The 15696-nt window shown below is 41.6% G+C and overlaps 1 protein-coding gene across 1 annotated transcript in view; it reads right to left on the minus strand.

The window, feature by feature from the left end:
• Window positions 1-1260: 1260 nt before the first annotated feature.
• PACSIN2 (protein kinase C and casein kinase substrate in neurons 2) overlaps window positions 1261-15696 on the minus strand; it is a 66461-nt gene continuing 52025 nt past the window's right edge. The window contains exons 6-11 of the mRNA XM_054173950.1: window positions 15354-15529; window positions 12484-12604; window positions 9971-10095; window positions 9126-9242; window positions 7993-8189; window positions 1261-2166 (exon numbers count right to left, since the gene is read on the minus strand). Of these exons, the coding sequence (XP_054029925.1) occupies window positions 2054-2166; window positions 7993-8189; window positions 9126-9242; window positions 9971-10095; window positions 12484-12604; window positions 15354-15529 (849 nt within the window). The 3' untranslated portion in view covers window positions 1261-2053. The remainder of the gene's footprint in view (window positions 2167-7992; window positions 8190-9125; window positions 9243-9970; window positions 10096-12483; window positions 12605-15353; window positions 15530-15696) is intronic.

Genomic DNA, 15696 nt, shown 5'->3' on the forward strand with positions numbered 1-15696 from the left:
CTGGCTGCTCTCAGCCACTCTGACCCCAGCCTGTAGAACTGCCTGGGGTTGCTGTGGCCAATGTGCAGAGCCTGGCACTTGGATGTGTTCAATCTCATGCCGTTGGATTCTGCCCATCTGCCCAGCCTGTCAAGGTCCCTCTGGCCCCTGTCTACTGTACCTCCTGTTGGTTTTTTTGTTGCCAGCTCAGTGCCACTGATGTCTTACTCCTCTCTTTATGGCTTTTCTATGCAATGAAGATTTTGCCCCCTTCGACGGCAACAGAACATATTATCTGCTTTGTAAGATGACTTCCACGTACATTAAAATAGTAAGAGTTGTATTCTGTGTATTTAAGAGAGTAACAGATTTTATTGTTTCCTAAAATATTTTACAATAACAGAGAGAACCAAAGGAGTAATTCCTGACAACTTTTGTAAGCATCTTGTGGATGAACAATGACGTTGGCGAGTTGTCCCTGACAGACACACACACTCTAAGCTTGCACATTTGGATTCGTTGAAAAGGATGACCAGAAGTTCAAAAATCAAACAAGAGAAGTTCAAGACTGTCAACAGTGTTTTACAGTTACCTCAAAACAGATTTGTCAGCTTCCTTACAGTGTAACTTCCTGCCATACCGAATCTCCTTCGCTGAAACTTCGGGTGCTTTTTAAACACAAATCTGCTGCGCTTCTACAACCTGGGTTTAAAGGTCTCCGCTGCATACTCTGGACACGATTACAGACTACCAAGTTGTAACTGCAAACAAGTGTAACTTTTTACAGTGATCTGCTACAATAATCCATGTAAGGAATAAAGCTAATACATTCTGGCCCACAAATTGATCCACAAACACTGATCTCGAGTAGGTTAGTGTATTTACTGTACTTCTGAAACAACCTAAGTCACAGAATACTTCTGTCTATGGCACGGTAATGAAGAGGGCAGGAAAGCAGATTTAAATATACCTATAATTTAAACTCTTAAACCAGTCTAAATCTTATTGACATCAAAAGGCTTGATAGCTAGTAGCCATGCTCTTTATATTTTGTAATATCAAATTATATGTACATATACACAACATAGATAGGCTCTTCATAAAAAGCATTTAATCTATTTTACAGATTTCTCTCTTCAAAAAAAAAAATTAAGTCTTCACAGATTTAACATTTCAAATCACCTAAAAATCATTAGCAGTTTAAAGGTGATTTCCACCCCCCTCCCAACCTGCAAACGTGCTGGAAAGAGCTACTGTTCTGGGGCTTCTGCATAACTGATCTTTCAAATGCCATTGAAGACACCAAAACCTCTTCAGTTTAAGTGCCACACCACATAAACAACGTTCATAATAGAATCCCAACCCATGACACCTCCAGGTATCTCTGCTACATATAACCTTCTGTAACAGATATTCATTAAATACAGTATTTGTTTTACAACTTCAAGCCATGCTATCCACATGGAAGAGACTACTGGAACGTGGCAGGAGTTTTCATTCAGCCGACTGGTTGTTAAATCTATTTCATAATTTAAGTATTAATTGATAGCATCTAAGCATACAAAAAAAAAAAAGGTGCTTAGCTACAGAGCATTTACATAAAAAAATACTGCATCTCTGAGACATCACTAAGAACAAACAGAAAATTAACTATAATAATCTTTAAAGTTCAAGTTGCATATTACTGAAGGTCACTTAAAATGACTGATTAAACAAGGGTGAGTGTAAGCCACATACTTAGGGTAGGATGAAGCATAAGCATAGAAAAGGCAAAAACTGTTCAGGAGGCACAAGGACAGACCACGTGGGAAGAGAAAGCTTACAAGGTATTTTTCCTATGGTACTATTGATTCAACCTAAGCCCTTTCCTTTGCTTTGTGCACAAGTTGTGGAAACGACGACAAATTGTTAGTGCTAGCTTTTTGCCTTAAAATCAGCATCGTTTCAGTATCAAGCTCTCACCTTTCCATTAAAATATGTACACTCTATACATCATTCATCTCTCTCACTTTAAATATATACTGTACAGGCCTACAGAGCTTTTGGAACACTTCTGCATTATCTTTGTCCTTTGTCACTGGATTGGTTCTACGTAGTTTGCTGGGTATAAACCAACTTGGCCGTTGTCCAGACGCCCTTTGCACCAACCCTGCTCATCTTCATTCTCCATTTTAGTTAACTCATCTCCTGGGAAAAAAAAAAAGAAGGAAGACTGTTAACAAAACTAACATTTAAGTAACACCAGCAAGTCATGACAGTTATCTGCATGTCCACTTTTCTTCCCCTGCCCACCCTAGATCCCAGTACAAACCCTCCCTGCTTTGCTCTACAAGCTTTTACTACGAAGAATACCACTTAGAGATTTAGGTATGGGATGACAAGCTTCCAGGTTCAAGAAAATAGGAAGAAGCAAACTACTTTGAATCTAAAATATTACACTTAATGGCACTTCAAATAGGTCACAGCATTTTTAAGGCACAAAAGAATGCAAACCTTTGAATAGGTACAGAATTATTTCACTAGAAGATGACAATAGTTGTGGATAATACTACTGCTTCTGTATTTGAGGTTTGCATCTAAGCAAGTAGAATAATCCTACATTCATGACCCTCAGCAAAATGTCAGTGCAGGTGAAATAAATGTTTCTTTAGGCTTCCACTCTTCTCAGAGGAGAAAATGCTACAGAAAATAAACACATGGCAGTAAAATTCTCTTGAAGTACACTTGCAGCTTTCCAGAATAGCACCACTACACTGCAATGCAGAAAGACTTAAAGGAACCTTCTACCTAACACTTTGTTACATCTCTTGCTCCTTTCCTCATCTCTTTAAGAAATATAAGGATTGGGATGCAGCTTCCCCTTTTACTGCTCTGGCTTTATATTGTTGGAAGCTGACATAGGAGCTCCAGGAAAAGTAACTCAGAATTTGCTTCCTAACTTACACAGCAGAAGCCAACACTGATGATCCACTCAGACACTTAGGAACAGTAACATAACCTCATTTTGGCTATCTTGCACATCTAATCTTCTACATCATCAGGAAATGTTTTGGCATTAGAGTCTGCAGACTCCAGGATGGTGTATGAACAAGCAAATGTCCATTCCAGCCAGGCAGAAAAGGCCACACTGAGTAATAATTATTTCCTCACATATAACTAATTTGTATCATTTCCCTAGATAATACTGATTTGTTTCATCTTGGTCAGCAATGGGAAATCCATACTGAAGATATCAACCACTACATACAATCCCAAATGGATAGAAATACAGAGGCCAATGGCATCCTGGCCTGCATCAAGAATAGAGTGGCCAGCAGGAGCAGGGAAGTCATTGTGCCCCTGGACTCTGCACTGGTTAGGCCACACCTTCAGTCCTGTGTCCAGTTCTGGGCCCCTCAGTTTAAGAAGGACATTGAGACACTTGAACGTGTCCAGAGAAGGGCAACGAGGCTGGGGAGAGGCCTTGAGCACAGCCCTGTGAGGAGAGGCTGAGGGAGCTGGGGTTGTTTAGCCTGGAGAAGAGGAGGCTCAGGGGTGACCTCATTGCCCTCTACAACTACCTGAAAGGTGGTTGTAGCCAGGAAGGGGTCAGTCTCTTCTCCCAGGCAACCAGCACCAGAACAAGAGGACACAGTCTCAAGCTGTGCCAGGGGAAGTTTAGGCTGGAGGTGAGGAGAAAGTTCTTCACTGAGCGAGTCGTTCGTCATTGGGATGTGCTGCCCAGGGAGGTGGTGGAGTCACCGCCCCTGGAGGTGTTCAAGAGGGGATTGGATGTGGCACTTGGTGCCATGGTCTAGTCATGAGGTCTGTGGTGACAGGTTGGACTCTATGATCTTTGAGGTCTCTTCCAACCTTAGTGATACTGTGAAAATAAAACCTAAACAAGCAAAAAACCACAACCACCCCCAAACACACCACAATCCCAAGAAAAAACACCAGGTGAATAAAGTACTGGACTAATAAAAAGTTTCCTGCATTGAAGGACACTGAATGGGCACTATGCAGAGGATATATTCTACATCAGGTACCTAGAAGTGATCACAGCAGCTTTGTAGGCAAATTCTTTGAAAGCCCAAGGAAATGTCATCTGAAATTATCCACAGTTATTTAACTGTTCCCTAAAATGCACTAAACCTCTGCTTAGGAGTCCAGGCATAGTCCATCCAGGAGCACAAGAGATAGCACATTTTACCTTGGCTCCTCCATGATCTGGTGAATTTTCCTCCTTAATCTCTTACAGGAAAGTGCAAACCTAGGCACACTAATACTGCTGCTGAAAATTAAACAAGTTTGACTGTAGCATTTCTACAATTCAGTTTCTGTGAAGGGATTCATAGTCTGGCAAGCCATCCCTTTCCTACCATCCACACAATCAAGGGATTTGATGTTACAAAGTACTTCAATGTTCTTCCTTCAAAGGTATTAACCTGTTTTCAAGTTAAACAGACATACAGAATCATAGAAAACATCTGGTTGGAAGAGACCTCAAAGATCATCCAGTGCAACCCTCAACCCAGAACTGAAGGGTCAACACTAACCCATGTCCCTAATTGCCAGGTCCACATGCTCCTTAAACACCCCCAGGGATGGTGACTCCACCACTGCCCTGGGCAGACCATTCCAATGTTTTAAGAACCCTCTCTGTGAAAAAGCATTACCTAACATCCAGCCTGAACTTCCCCTGGAGCAGCTTGAAACCAAACTTGCCACCAAGGAGAAAAGGCTGCCTCCTCCTCGCTCCAATCTCCCCTTTCAGGTAGCTGTAGAGAGTGATGAGGTCTCCCCTCAGCCTCCTCTTCTTCAGACTGAACAACACCAACTCTCTCAGACAATCCTCATAGGCCATGTACTCCAGGCCCTTCATCAGCCTTGTTGCCCTTCTCTGAACACATTTCAGCATCTCAATGGCCTTCCTATGGTGCAAGACCCAGAACAACACAGTACTCAAGGTGTGGCCTCACCAGTACTGAGTCTGGGAGGGGTGATCACCTCCCTGTTCCTGCTGGCCAATCCAAGCCAGGATTCTACTGGCTTTCTTGGCCACCTGGGCACTGCTAACTCAGATTTCATTGACTGTCAACTGATACCCCCAGCTCCCTCTCCAAGTCACAGCTTTCCAACCACACATCCCCAAGTCTGTAGCTTACAGTGGGGTTGGTTGTGACCTAGGTGGAGAACCTGGCACTTGACCCTGTTGAACTGCACATCTCAGTTTATATTTCCTGTGCTTTATTTCTGCAGACCTCACAACTGATAACCACTTGGTTCAAATAGTTCAATGCAAGTTACACCATTGCTACCACAGCACAGAATGCCTGACTTTCTATTTAGCCATTACATTTATAGACATAAACACTGCACAGTTCTGTCCCTCACAGGCTTGTTACTGTGATCCTGTGGAATGCCACCCTGTTGCTTTGCAGGCACAATACACATACTTCAAGAGGATTAGCATGCTTACATATCCACTCCTGAAAAAAAAGGGGGCATTTAAAATCTCTAGAGAATGAAGAATAATTGTAGCTGCTGTGCATTCTAGAGAAAGCTCCAGATGTTTTGTTACTACTGTCCTGTCAGAGCACAGTTCAGCAAAGTTAATGGCCAAACTAACCCATTCCTGCTTTCTGGAAGCTTACAGTATCTGTCTACAAAGAAGAAAAGTCAGATACCTAGAGAGTTTCACTACTTAAAAAAGGAGGGAGGCAAGTGAAAGGTAGGAGCACCACCATCTGAGTTTCTGGGCTTTTTGGTTTACAAGACTCCAAGTGCATTTAGAATAGGACCTGGAAACACCCAGTGTTGAGTACAGCCTTTCTCTGTAAGCAGAAGTCTAGCAGGTCACTGATCAGATACATTGACTTGTTGACTAGGGTTTAGTGGGCATGGTGATCTTCATGATCTTCAAGGTAACTTTCAACCTTAATGATTCTGTGATTATATTAACTTTAGTCTGTAACATCTGAGACCCATAGCTGACATTATAGAAGCAGCATAATTCTTACAAGCCCTCAGTGAAAGGCAAGTAGGACCAAAAGAATCACAGAATGGCTTAGGCTAGAAGAGACCTTAGAGATCATCTAATCCAACCTCCCTCCCATAGGCAGGGACGCCTCTCAACCAGACTGGGTTACTCAAGGCCCCATCCAACCTGGCCTTCAACATCTCCATGGAGGGGCATCCACAACCTCTCTGGTCAAGCCAGTCCAGAGTCTTGCCACCCTCATAGTGAAGATTTTCTTCCTAAGATCCAATCTAAACCTGTTCTCCTGCAATCTAAATCCATTTCCTCTTGTGCTATTGGTGGACATTCTTGTCAGAAGTCCCTCTCCAGCCTTCCTGTAGGTTCTCTTCAGATACTGGAAGGCAGCTATAAGGTCCCCCCCCAGTATCTCCTCTTCTCCAGGCTAAACAATTCCAGTTCCCTTAGCCTATCCTCATAGCAGAGGTGTTGCAGCCCCTGCATCATCTTTGTGGCCCTCATCTGGACTTGTTCCAACACATCTATGTCTCTCTCATGGTAGGGATACTACAACTGGATTCAGTATTCAAGGTAGGGGTCTCACAAGAGCAGAGTAAAGGGGGAGAATCTCCTCTCTTGATCTGCTGGCCACACCGTTCTGGGCTGCATGAGATCACTGCCTGCACATGTTGAGATTCTCATCTATCAACACTCCCAAATCCTTCTCTTCAGGGCTACTCTCAACCTACTCTGTATCCAGTTAATATTTGTGCCTGGGACTGGCGTGACCCAGGTGTAAGACCTTCCACTTTGACTTGTTGAACCTCATGCAGTTTGCACTGGCACATTTCTCCAGCCTGTCAAGGTCTCTTTGGATGGCATCCCTTCCCTCGAGTTCTCAATTTGGTTTGTTAACACTTGAATCCTGTTTTTCTTTTACAACTAAGTCATTACAAGAGAAAGGAGTACGTGACAAGCAAACAGGAAGAGAGACATGGTTGATGAGATTGTTTAGCTCATTTTCTCAAGCTGAAGTTGTGTTTGCTTTTGCTGAACTGCTCATGCAAGCCTGTTCTGGAATTTCTGGTTAGGAATCTTTTCACGTGCAATTCTGGACAAGATCAGAGCACAGTTCTCCGAAATGAAGAGCTCCAAAAGCATGGCCAAGTTGTAGATTTCACTTTTATCACTAGAGGGTGTTGCCTCCAGGCTGGCCAGACATGAAAAACTTCAGTGTCTCCTATTTTAGGGACTGAGAAGGATGCCCAGGCACTTGGGTCAGTATGCAACAGCTGGTAGGAAGAGCCCAGACAAACGAGGTAGCAGCATCCATGGTATGCAGCTATCATAACCTTGTGCCAAATCTGTATGGAAATATACTGTGGTCTCTCCTGCCAGTTGTCTCTATTCTGTTTTCTCAACTCCTACAGCAGTGAGGAAAAAACCCAGGAAAAACAGCTGAAGGGAAATACAACATCCTAAAAGGAGAGATGTACAGGCAGTATGCCATAATATAAGATTAAAGAAACCAAAACAAAATAAAAAATTAAAAGACAGTTACTGTGCTTACAGTGAAGAAGCATAGAAAAAATTTCCTGTCCATGACTAAGTTTTCAACCTCCAAAAGTTAGCACTCAGAAATTGGAAGCCAAAGAAGGTATGCTTCCAGTTTAAAACAGAAACAATATCAGTTGGTTAGAATATGTTTTAAGATCAGCTGCTGTAATCTTTTCCTTCAAAAAAACCCCAGCTTTGTGGGGCTGCCATTACTAGACAGCTAAAGTAAAGTTGTTATACTGTCTCCAAGAAGAGGAGGAGATAGGATTATCAGTTCTGCAGGTCATTTTGTTTAACACAAGATGGCAGGAAAGGAATATCCCACACATATGCATCCCAACACATGCTGAACAGATTAGAAGCCAGTGCTTCCAAAGAGGGGATACTAAGAAGTACAATCTACATTTGGAGAAACAGGTGACTTCAGAAATGAAAAGCCTCTGTCCCCCTTAATAAATGTTTGGATAAATATTTGTAAGTGAATGCTGTAAACTTACCAGCTTTAAAGCTGAGCTCATCTTGCTCTTGGCCCTCATAGTCATAGAGTGCACGGACTCTCACTTCCATTGCAGGAGAGGCATCTTCATCAAATGGATTGGTGTCTCCATTTGCATCAGTGGAAGAGAATGGATTGTTGGACTCTTCATCAGACCAATCTGTAGGGTAGCTTTGGTTTTTTTCATAGCTGCTAACACTGAAAACAATTTGAAAATTACTCTAATCCCCTATTTTAAAGCAGAAAAGAACTACCACTAAGATATCAGTTTCCCTCACCAAGCTTAAACTCCACTCTAAGGCCTAGTTTTGAAGCTTTCTTTCTGGTACATTGTGCCCTATTTGTAGCTGACAAGGTTTCATTTAGGAAAACAAACAAACCAACCAACCCCACCAGCATTCATCCAATACATTTATAAAGTTACAAAAAGAAGAGATATCAAATACAACCTCACCACAAACTCCATAAACTTCTCTATCAAGAAATCTACATAGTTCATGGAATTATTTACTCTAGAAAGGTAAAAAGGTGTGCAGGTAGATGAGAAGCTAGGATTAAGACATTTTAACTGGTTTGCAGAACCTTCCTCTCAAATCTCTATGCACCTCTACAATAGATTTCAATGCATTTTGTATGCTGCAATGCAACAACAAAGAAACTTTGTTTGATAATTTGAAGGGAAGTTCACTGTTGAGCATGCACATGCCATTTAAGAGTGTGGCAGGACATCCCTAGGTGTGCATACTGAAGCAACAGGCAGCTGCTTGAGAAAGTCCTAAATAAAAAGAAAGCATTCATAAAAGCAGATTTATTCAGCAAGAACACACACACCAGTAAAGCTCCAGAAGCAGTTTCACTAGGAAAACCCAGTTTTAACACTTCATAGGACTGGTAAGAAGGGAAAAAGCAGCAGCAGCTGTGTTAGCAACTGCCAGTAACACCAGTACTTTCAAACCAAAGATCAAGGCAACAGATAGGGTGTCTGTTCAGAAAGATAAAGTTAGGTCGCAGTGTTGCTTACATAACCAAAGACTTCATGCACTGACTGGCAGTGTTACAGAAACCAAAAAGAGAAAACCCTGGACAGAGAGAGTGCAAGTGTGAAAACAATTAAAAAAACAACATTTCACCAACTTTTTGATCTTATTGTCCTCCTTTTCACTGACAGTACTCCCAGTATCATCTTCATCTTCAAAGGGATTGTAACTTGATTGTACTGACTGCACTGTGTTACTCTGGACACTAAGACTGCTAATTTGGAAAAGAAAGAGCATTATGGTGACCCTATCTGTTTAAGACACTGTCATTACTGTCACACTAAGTCGTTTCTTAGTAGACCCCTTCTTCAGCCAAAAAAACACAACCCAAACAAACCACCACACACAAACCCACCAAAACACCACCACTACCAAAAAGCAAACACACAACAACCCCAAACACAACCAGCCCAACATCTATCAAGTCCAGCATAAAACCCAAGGAAGCTGCAAAAGCCGGACATACATTCCTCCAGAATTAGAATATCCTTTGTGGACCTTAATTTCATTTTCTTAGTGCCTACAATAAAAGGCAGTATTTCTAGCCAGTGTAATTTCTTTCTAAAGCAGCTGATGTTAACAGTTTTGCATTAATCACATCCAGAATCCTAAAGCAACCAAACATTTTGCAAGCCAAGATTTCAAATACAGTTGTCATTTACAGAGATGGCAAAAGAGCAACAGACTAACTACTGGACTAGCTGCAGAAAGTTCAGTTCCTCATGAAGTTTGGTTTGTTTTAATTCTCAATGGAAAGGGAACTGTAAAATGGAGAAATAATTCTCAAAGCATTTCCTGAGTTGCAGAAACACTGCCACTAAAGACGGTCACAGATAATTCAATACGCAGTTCCACAGTGACTTTTTGAACCTGTAGAGTTTAATACACTTGAAGATAACAATCCTTTCAAATAAGTCTTTTTAGATATAAAAAAAAAAGTACCTGCTATGCTTGTTAGGCTGTGAACTTTGATCTCCTGTCTGATTGATACCAGTCAGAGTCACTCCATCAGAAGCCTTCTTCTTTTCTCTTCTACTGAGAGTGCGATTCAGATCTGCAGACCACTCCTATTAAGGAATGCAAAATAGGATTGACAAATTTCATTGAACAATTAGCACACTGAATTTTCAGACTTAATTATGGTGTCCAGTTCTGGGCCCCTCAGTTTAGGAAGGAGGTTGACTTGCTGGAGCATGTCCAGAGAAGGGCAACAAAGTTGGTGAGGGGTTTGGTACACAAGCCCTATCAGGAGAGACTGAGGGAGCTGGGGTGGCTTAGCCTGGAGAAGAGGAGGCTCAGGGTAGACCTTATTGCTCTCTACAACTACCTGAAGGGAAGTTGTAGACAGATGGATGTTGGTCTGTTCTCCCAGGCAGCCAGCACCAGAACAAGAGGACACAGTCTCTGGCTGCACCAGGGGAGGTTTAGGCTGGAGGTTAGGAAGAAGTTCTCCACAGAGAGAGTGATTGCCCATTGGAATGGGCTGCCCGGGGAGGTGGTGGAGTCACCATCATTGGAGGTGTTCAGGAGGAGACTTGATGGGGTGCTTGGTGCCATGGGTTAGTTGATTAGGTGGTGTTGGATGATAGGTTGGGCACGATGATCTTGAAGGTCTCTTCCAACCTGGTCTATTCTCTTCTATTCTATTCTAATGTACATTCATACATGCTAAACAAGCACAAGTAATAATTAAAGCACAATGTTACTCTGAATGCTTCGGTTCTCATTCCCATCTTGTTCCTACCTTCGCAACGCAAACAGATGAATGTGCTCCTCACAAAATCCCAGGGTTACCTCTACTTCCCTGGTATAGCATTCTGAACACTTTGAAAAGATTTAAAATACCAGATCTCTGGCACCCAACTGTAGAAATCAGAGTTGGCCAGTGCAGTAATTTGTACTGAGGGGGCTTCACTGTTTCAACTAACGTCAAGAAATCTGTCTTCAAAAGGCACACTTATGATGAGATTCATGATACTTTACAAATGCCATCCCTTCCTTGATGTTCCAATCCATTCAGATGCTTCAGAAGGCCAGGCATGATGAGACCTAAACATAAGCTCTACGTATCAAGTCAAACTAAGATGCATACTCATATAAAGTAGAAGCAAACTGGATGCCAGCAAGCATCCTATGCTGAGGTACAGGTTTTATTCAAAAGATGGCATTTGAAACAATCATCTTAAAAATGAAATGAAGAGTTGCTCTTCCCACTGCTTTATACAGGTAGCACAGTCAGGCAACCTGAAAATAATTAACTTGGCCCAAAATCACTGAACTTCATACCAATGTATACTGGACTTCTGAGTTACCATCATTTAAAGACCACTGATCTAAGCATATTTGTGGCTCACAATGCAATTTCATATTCATTTGACCCTGACTTCTTTTTTTTTTTCTACTTACATCATCCTTGTAGCATGTAAATGAGGGGGGGAAAAAAACAACAGAAAATTAGTAACAAGACTATTAAGGTTGTTAATTATTATGCTTATGAAAAAGGGTGGTACTTTCCCACCGATAAGTAACTTTAGGTCAGCATTTCAGGCAAGGAAATTCTGCAGTATCACTACAGAGCTTTCTTCCTCAAACCTAATCTAAAGTTCCTCAGTATTTTAAAAACAAGTGCTATTTTCTGTTGTGGTTAATTAGGGAGCAGTGCACACTCCAGAACTGATGTTTCGACTCCATTAACTTAATGCCTAAAAATTATTTCACTTAAACCCATGATTCTGATTGAACTCATCCCAGTTCCAGCTACTCGATACCCTGATACTATGAGCTGCATGGCTACATTTCAATACTTGTTTCTTGGAGGCTAAGTCAGCAAAACACTTCTTTAAAAACCCTCCTTTCTTTTGAAGATGGCCTGCAGCAATAAAATTACCAGCTGGGTATTAAAGGTGGAACTTCTGGGTTTTTTTAATACAACGGTAGTGAAAAAACTAGTTAAGGCTTATAAATACCAATAGTCATGACTGAAGTGTTTAGTTCAAAGTCTTTGCTGCCTTATTATACTTATCTGCTAACAGCAAGGAGATTGAAATTGAAGTCTGACATCAATGGGGAGAAGTAAAACACAGTAACATCGACAGGCATCAGAGATGTTTCAGCTAAACCATGGCTCACTAATAACTTCCCTAATGACTTCAGCTTAAAAGACACCAGTGAATCACTGTAGAGTTTTCTAGTTCACACCTTTTCTCTGTAAATAGCTGCCTGATATAATCACCTCTGAAAATTGGGGGAATGAGGGGACCCCAATGGAAATCAAGAAAAGAAAACTACTATGACCTGCAACCAACCAACCAACCCAACCCCAACCAGCCAACCGAGTAGACAAAATCGCTTCTAGAAACCCGAACTGAAGGATTATACCAGAAAGGAACGTGACAAAAAGCAAAGAGGGCAAAAAGAGATAAAACAAGTCTGGGGTTTAAGTACTCTGACCCTACCTCAAACTGAGGCCAATTCATTGACATCCCTGGACCCTGATTAGCTCTAAACCACCGCAAGTCTTCAACAGCATCTGCTGATTTGATGTTCTGCTCCAGTTCACGATAGATGTTTTTGTAACTGCAAAAGAAAATTGTTGTCAAATTTAGTATAACAAATTTAGTCATATATTCTTTTAAAAATGAGTATTTCAAAGTTCAAAAGAGCACTGAAAACAATACAGGAAGGTAGACTTTTTAAAATCTCTATGCCAGCCTTATTAACTGCCTGTGAAAAAGTGTTCACAAACACAAAATCCTTATTTGCCAGGTTTTAGAATTATGACTCCTGGGTAAAGTAACTTAATTGGCTGTCAGAAAATGTAGGAGTTACACAGGAATGCATTCCTATTATTGAATGCTAGTCTTGAAGTTTCTTGGCTTGAAAAGCTTGTCTGCAAGGCAACAGTAGCTATGGAAAGTCCTCTCTTCATCCAATGAGAATCAGAAGTCATAGAAATACAAATCTCATGTCCGATTTGGAGTTAAATGAATTCAGCACTTCCCTGGGTAGGTACAATCATCTGCTAACTGCTTTCATTGTTTTAAGCACTCCATGATTTTACTAACTCCACTATTTATACAAAATACCAAATGCTATCAAAAAGAACCATACTCTTTTTGACTTATCGCTTAGTTGAACTGGTTTTTGTTCGGGTATTTTACAGAATAGAAGTCATGTTGGAGATATACCGCTTCGACCCCCTGCTCCTGTAGGGGGTTATGGGTTTTTCTGCATCACTGTTTCTTTGAAAGTATTTAAGCCATAGAAAAGCATGTATTTTGAGAAAGGGAATCGTTTTGGGAATATTGGGAAATAATTTTGAGTGCTTCACTAGCCATCAGTTAAATTAGCAATAAGCTGGAAATCTACATCTGCAGAACAGAGGCGCCGCGCTCTTCAGCATTAGTAGTCTCAAAGAAGTTAAATCAGACTTCCTTTTGGAGGTTTGTTCACTTTCTGTCAAAGAGGCAGAGATGAGGAAGTAAATAAATGGTTACAGTTACATCATCCTTAGTTTTATCCTAATAGTTTTATGTTGGTTTTTTTCCCTTAACTTACCCAAGATGCTACTCTTGAACCCTAAATATCAAAAGGAGGACACTGCCTCTCCACTCTGTCATCTTCTGTAGTCTTCCCTTAACCTTCCCCACCTTCAAGTCAACTATTTCTCATTTATTTTTATTGGGTAGTTTCTTTCACCATGATAAACTGAATTCAAATAAACACAAATCCTATGTGTCTGCTCTGAAAATAAAAAGAAGCTCTCTTCCACATTCCTTTTATAAGAGATTTGAAGCAACCCAAAATTATAATGATGCTAAGTGATCTTGCCCTTACCAATTGTTTGCTCTGTGTTTTTTGGTTCTTGCCCCAACATTACCTTCTTCACTTGTGCCAGCACTAACATTCATGCAAATGCACAGCAAGTCAACTTGGAAGACTGGTCAGGGTTAAAACCAAACCAAATTCTTGCCACAATGCTACCTTGATCAACTCCTTAATTCCACTGGGTGGACTACTAGAAGAGTTTTATCACTAGCAGAAGTGGGGGGAGAGAAATGACCAACCAGCCAGGAGCACACTTTTCTCCTTTTAATTGAAGTGCTAATCAGAGTGCACACAAAGCTCTGCTGTTACAAGAGGGATGTAAAAACTACTGGCACTACAGCATTTCCTGAAGGATTCCATTGTCTCTCCTCTCAAATGCACGAGAAAACAAACTCCTTATAACCACCATTTCACTGACACACCCAAGTAGCTCAGTTTGACAATGGCCTGGATATGCCCCATGATCTGACACAATAAGCTGCAGGAACTCTGGTTTGAGATCTCTAGCAGAGGTTTATGTGGTTTAGAATGCAGTGAGGAGGGTCCAGGCAGAAAGAATAATCCACATGACATAGAGAAGACATAGTACAGTATAAAGAGCAGACTTTAGAATGAAGAGTTCAATGACAATCAACCAATGGATCTTTATCTCCTTGTCAAGGTAATTCCTTTAGTGAGCACTCCTATTTTAACAACAGGCATGTTTATGCTGCAAAGTTCATGCTGTCTTACATGAACATTCTAGCTTGTTCTCCAATAAATGTACACTGCACTGGTTAGGCCACACCTCGAGTCCTGTGTCCAGTTCTGGGCCCCTCAGTTTAGGAAGGAGGTTGACTTGTTTGAGCGTGTCCAGAGAAGGGCAACGAAGTTGGTGAGGGGCTTGGAACACAGCCCTGTGAGGAGAGGCTGAGGGAGCTGGGGTTGCTTAGCCTGGAGAAGAGGAGGCTAAGGGGTGACCTTATTGCTCTCTACAACTACCTGAAGGGAAGCTGTAGACAGGCAGAGGTTGGTCTGTTCTCCCAGGCAGCCAGCACCAGAACAAGAGGACACAGTCTCAGGCTGCACCAGGGGAGGTTTAAGCTGGAGGTTAGGAGGAAGTTCTACACAGAGAGAGTGATTGCCCATTGGAATGGGCTGCCTGGGGAGGTGGTGGAGTCACCATCACTGGAGGTGTTCAGGAGGAGACTTGAGAGGGTGCTTGGTGCCATGGTTTAGTTGATTAGGCGGTGTTGGATGATAGGTTGGATACGATGATCTTGAGGGTCTCTTCCAACCTGGTTTATTCTACTCTATTCTCTTCAATAAAACTAGCAAATTTTAGGGATACACACCAACCTGAGACAAAATAAAGAACTAAGCTCTTTCACTTATACTTTAAATAAACTGAAACAATACAATAAAATACAAATCAGATTCCATCCCCTTGATCAACATCAAGTATGGATTACTTTCCACTGGAAGGGATTAAGCAGGAGAAAGTTTGGCACAGCTTTACCTTGCTACATTAGACAAGTCAAGGTGCTTCTGAACTTCCAGTAACACTTCTCGGAAGAACCGTAGGCGTTTTTCCTCAAACTGCTGGCACTGCTCAAAGACCTGCTCCATGTTCTCCATGTACTGAGGAGTGGCATTATCTAATTCTTTCAGCGATTTCTCATACTTTTCTTTTGTCTGGAGTTAGAAAAACAATCAATTAGTAATACATTATATTACCCACCCTACACAATAAACTTATCAGCGTAGGAATAGCCAAGACTTAGACCACAAGTTCCCTGCCCCTGTACACTGCACTGGTTAGGCCGCACCTTGAATACTGTGTCCAGTTCTGGGCCCCTCAG

Source organism: Dryobates pubescens, chromosome 27, assembly GCF_014839835.1.
Source record: "Dryobates pubescens isolate bDryPub1 chromosome 27, bDryPub1.pri, whole genome shotgun sequence".
In the NCBI taxonomy this organism is placed as follows: domain Eukaryota; kingdom Metazoa; phylum Chordata; class Aves; order Piciformes; family Picidae; genus Dryobates; species Dryobates pubescens.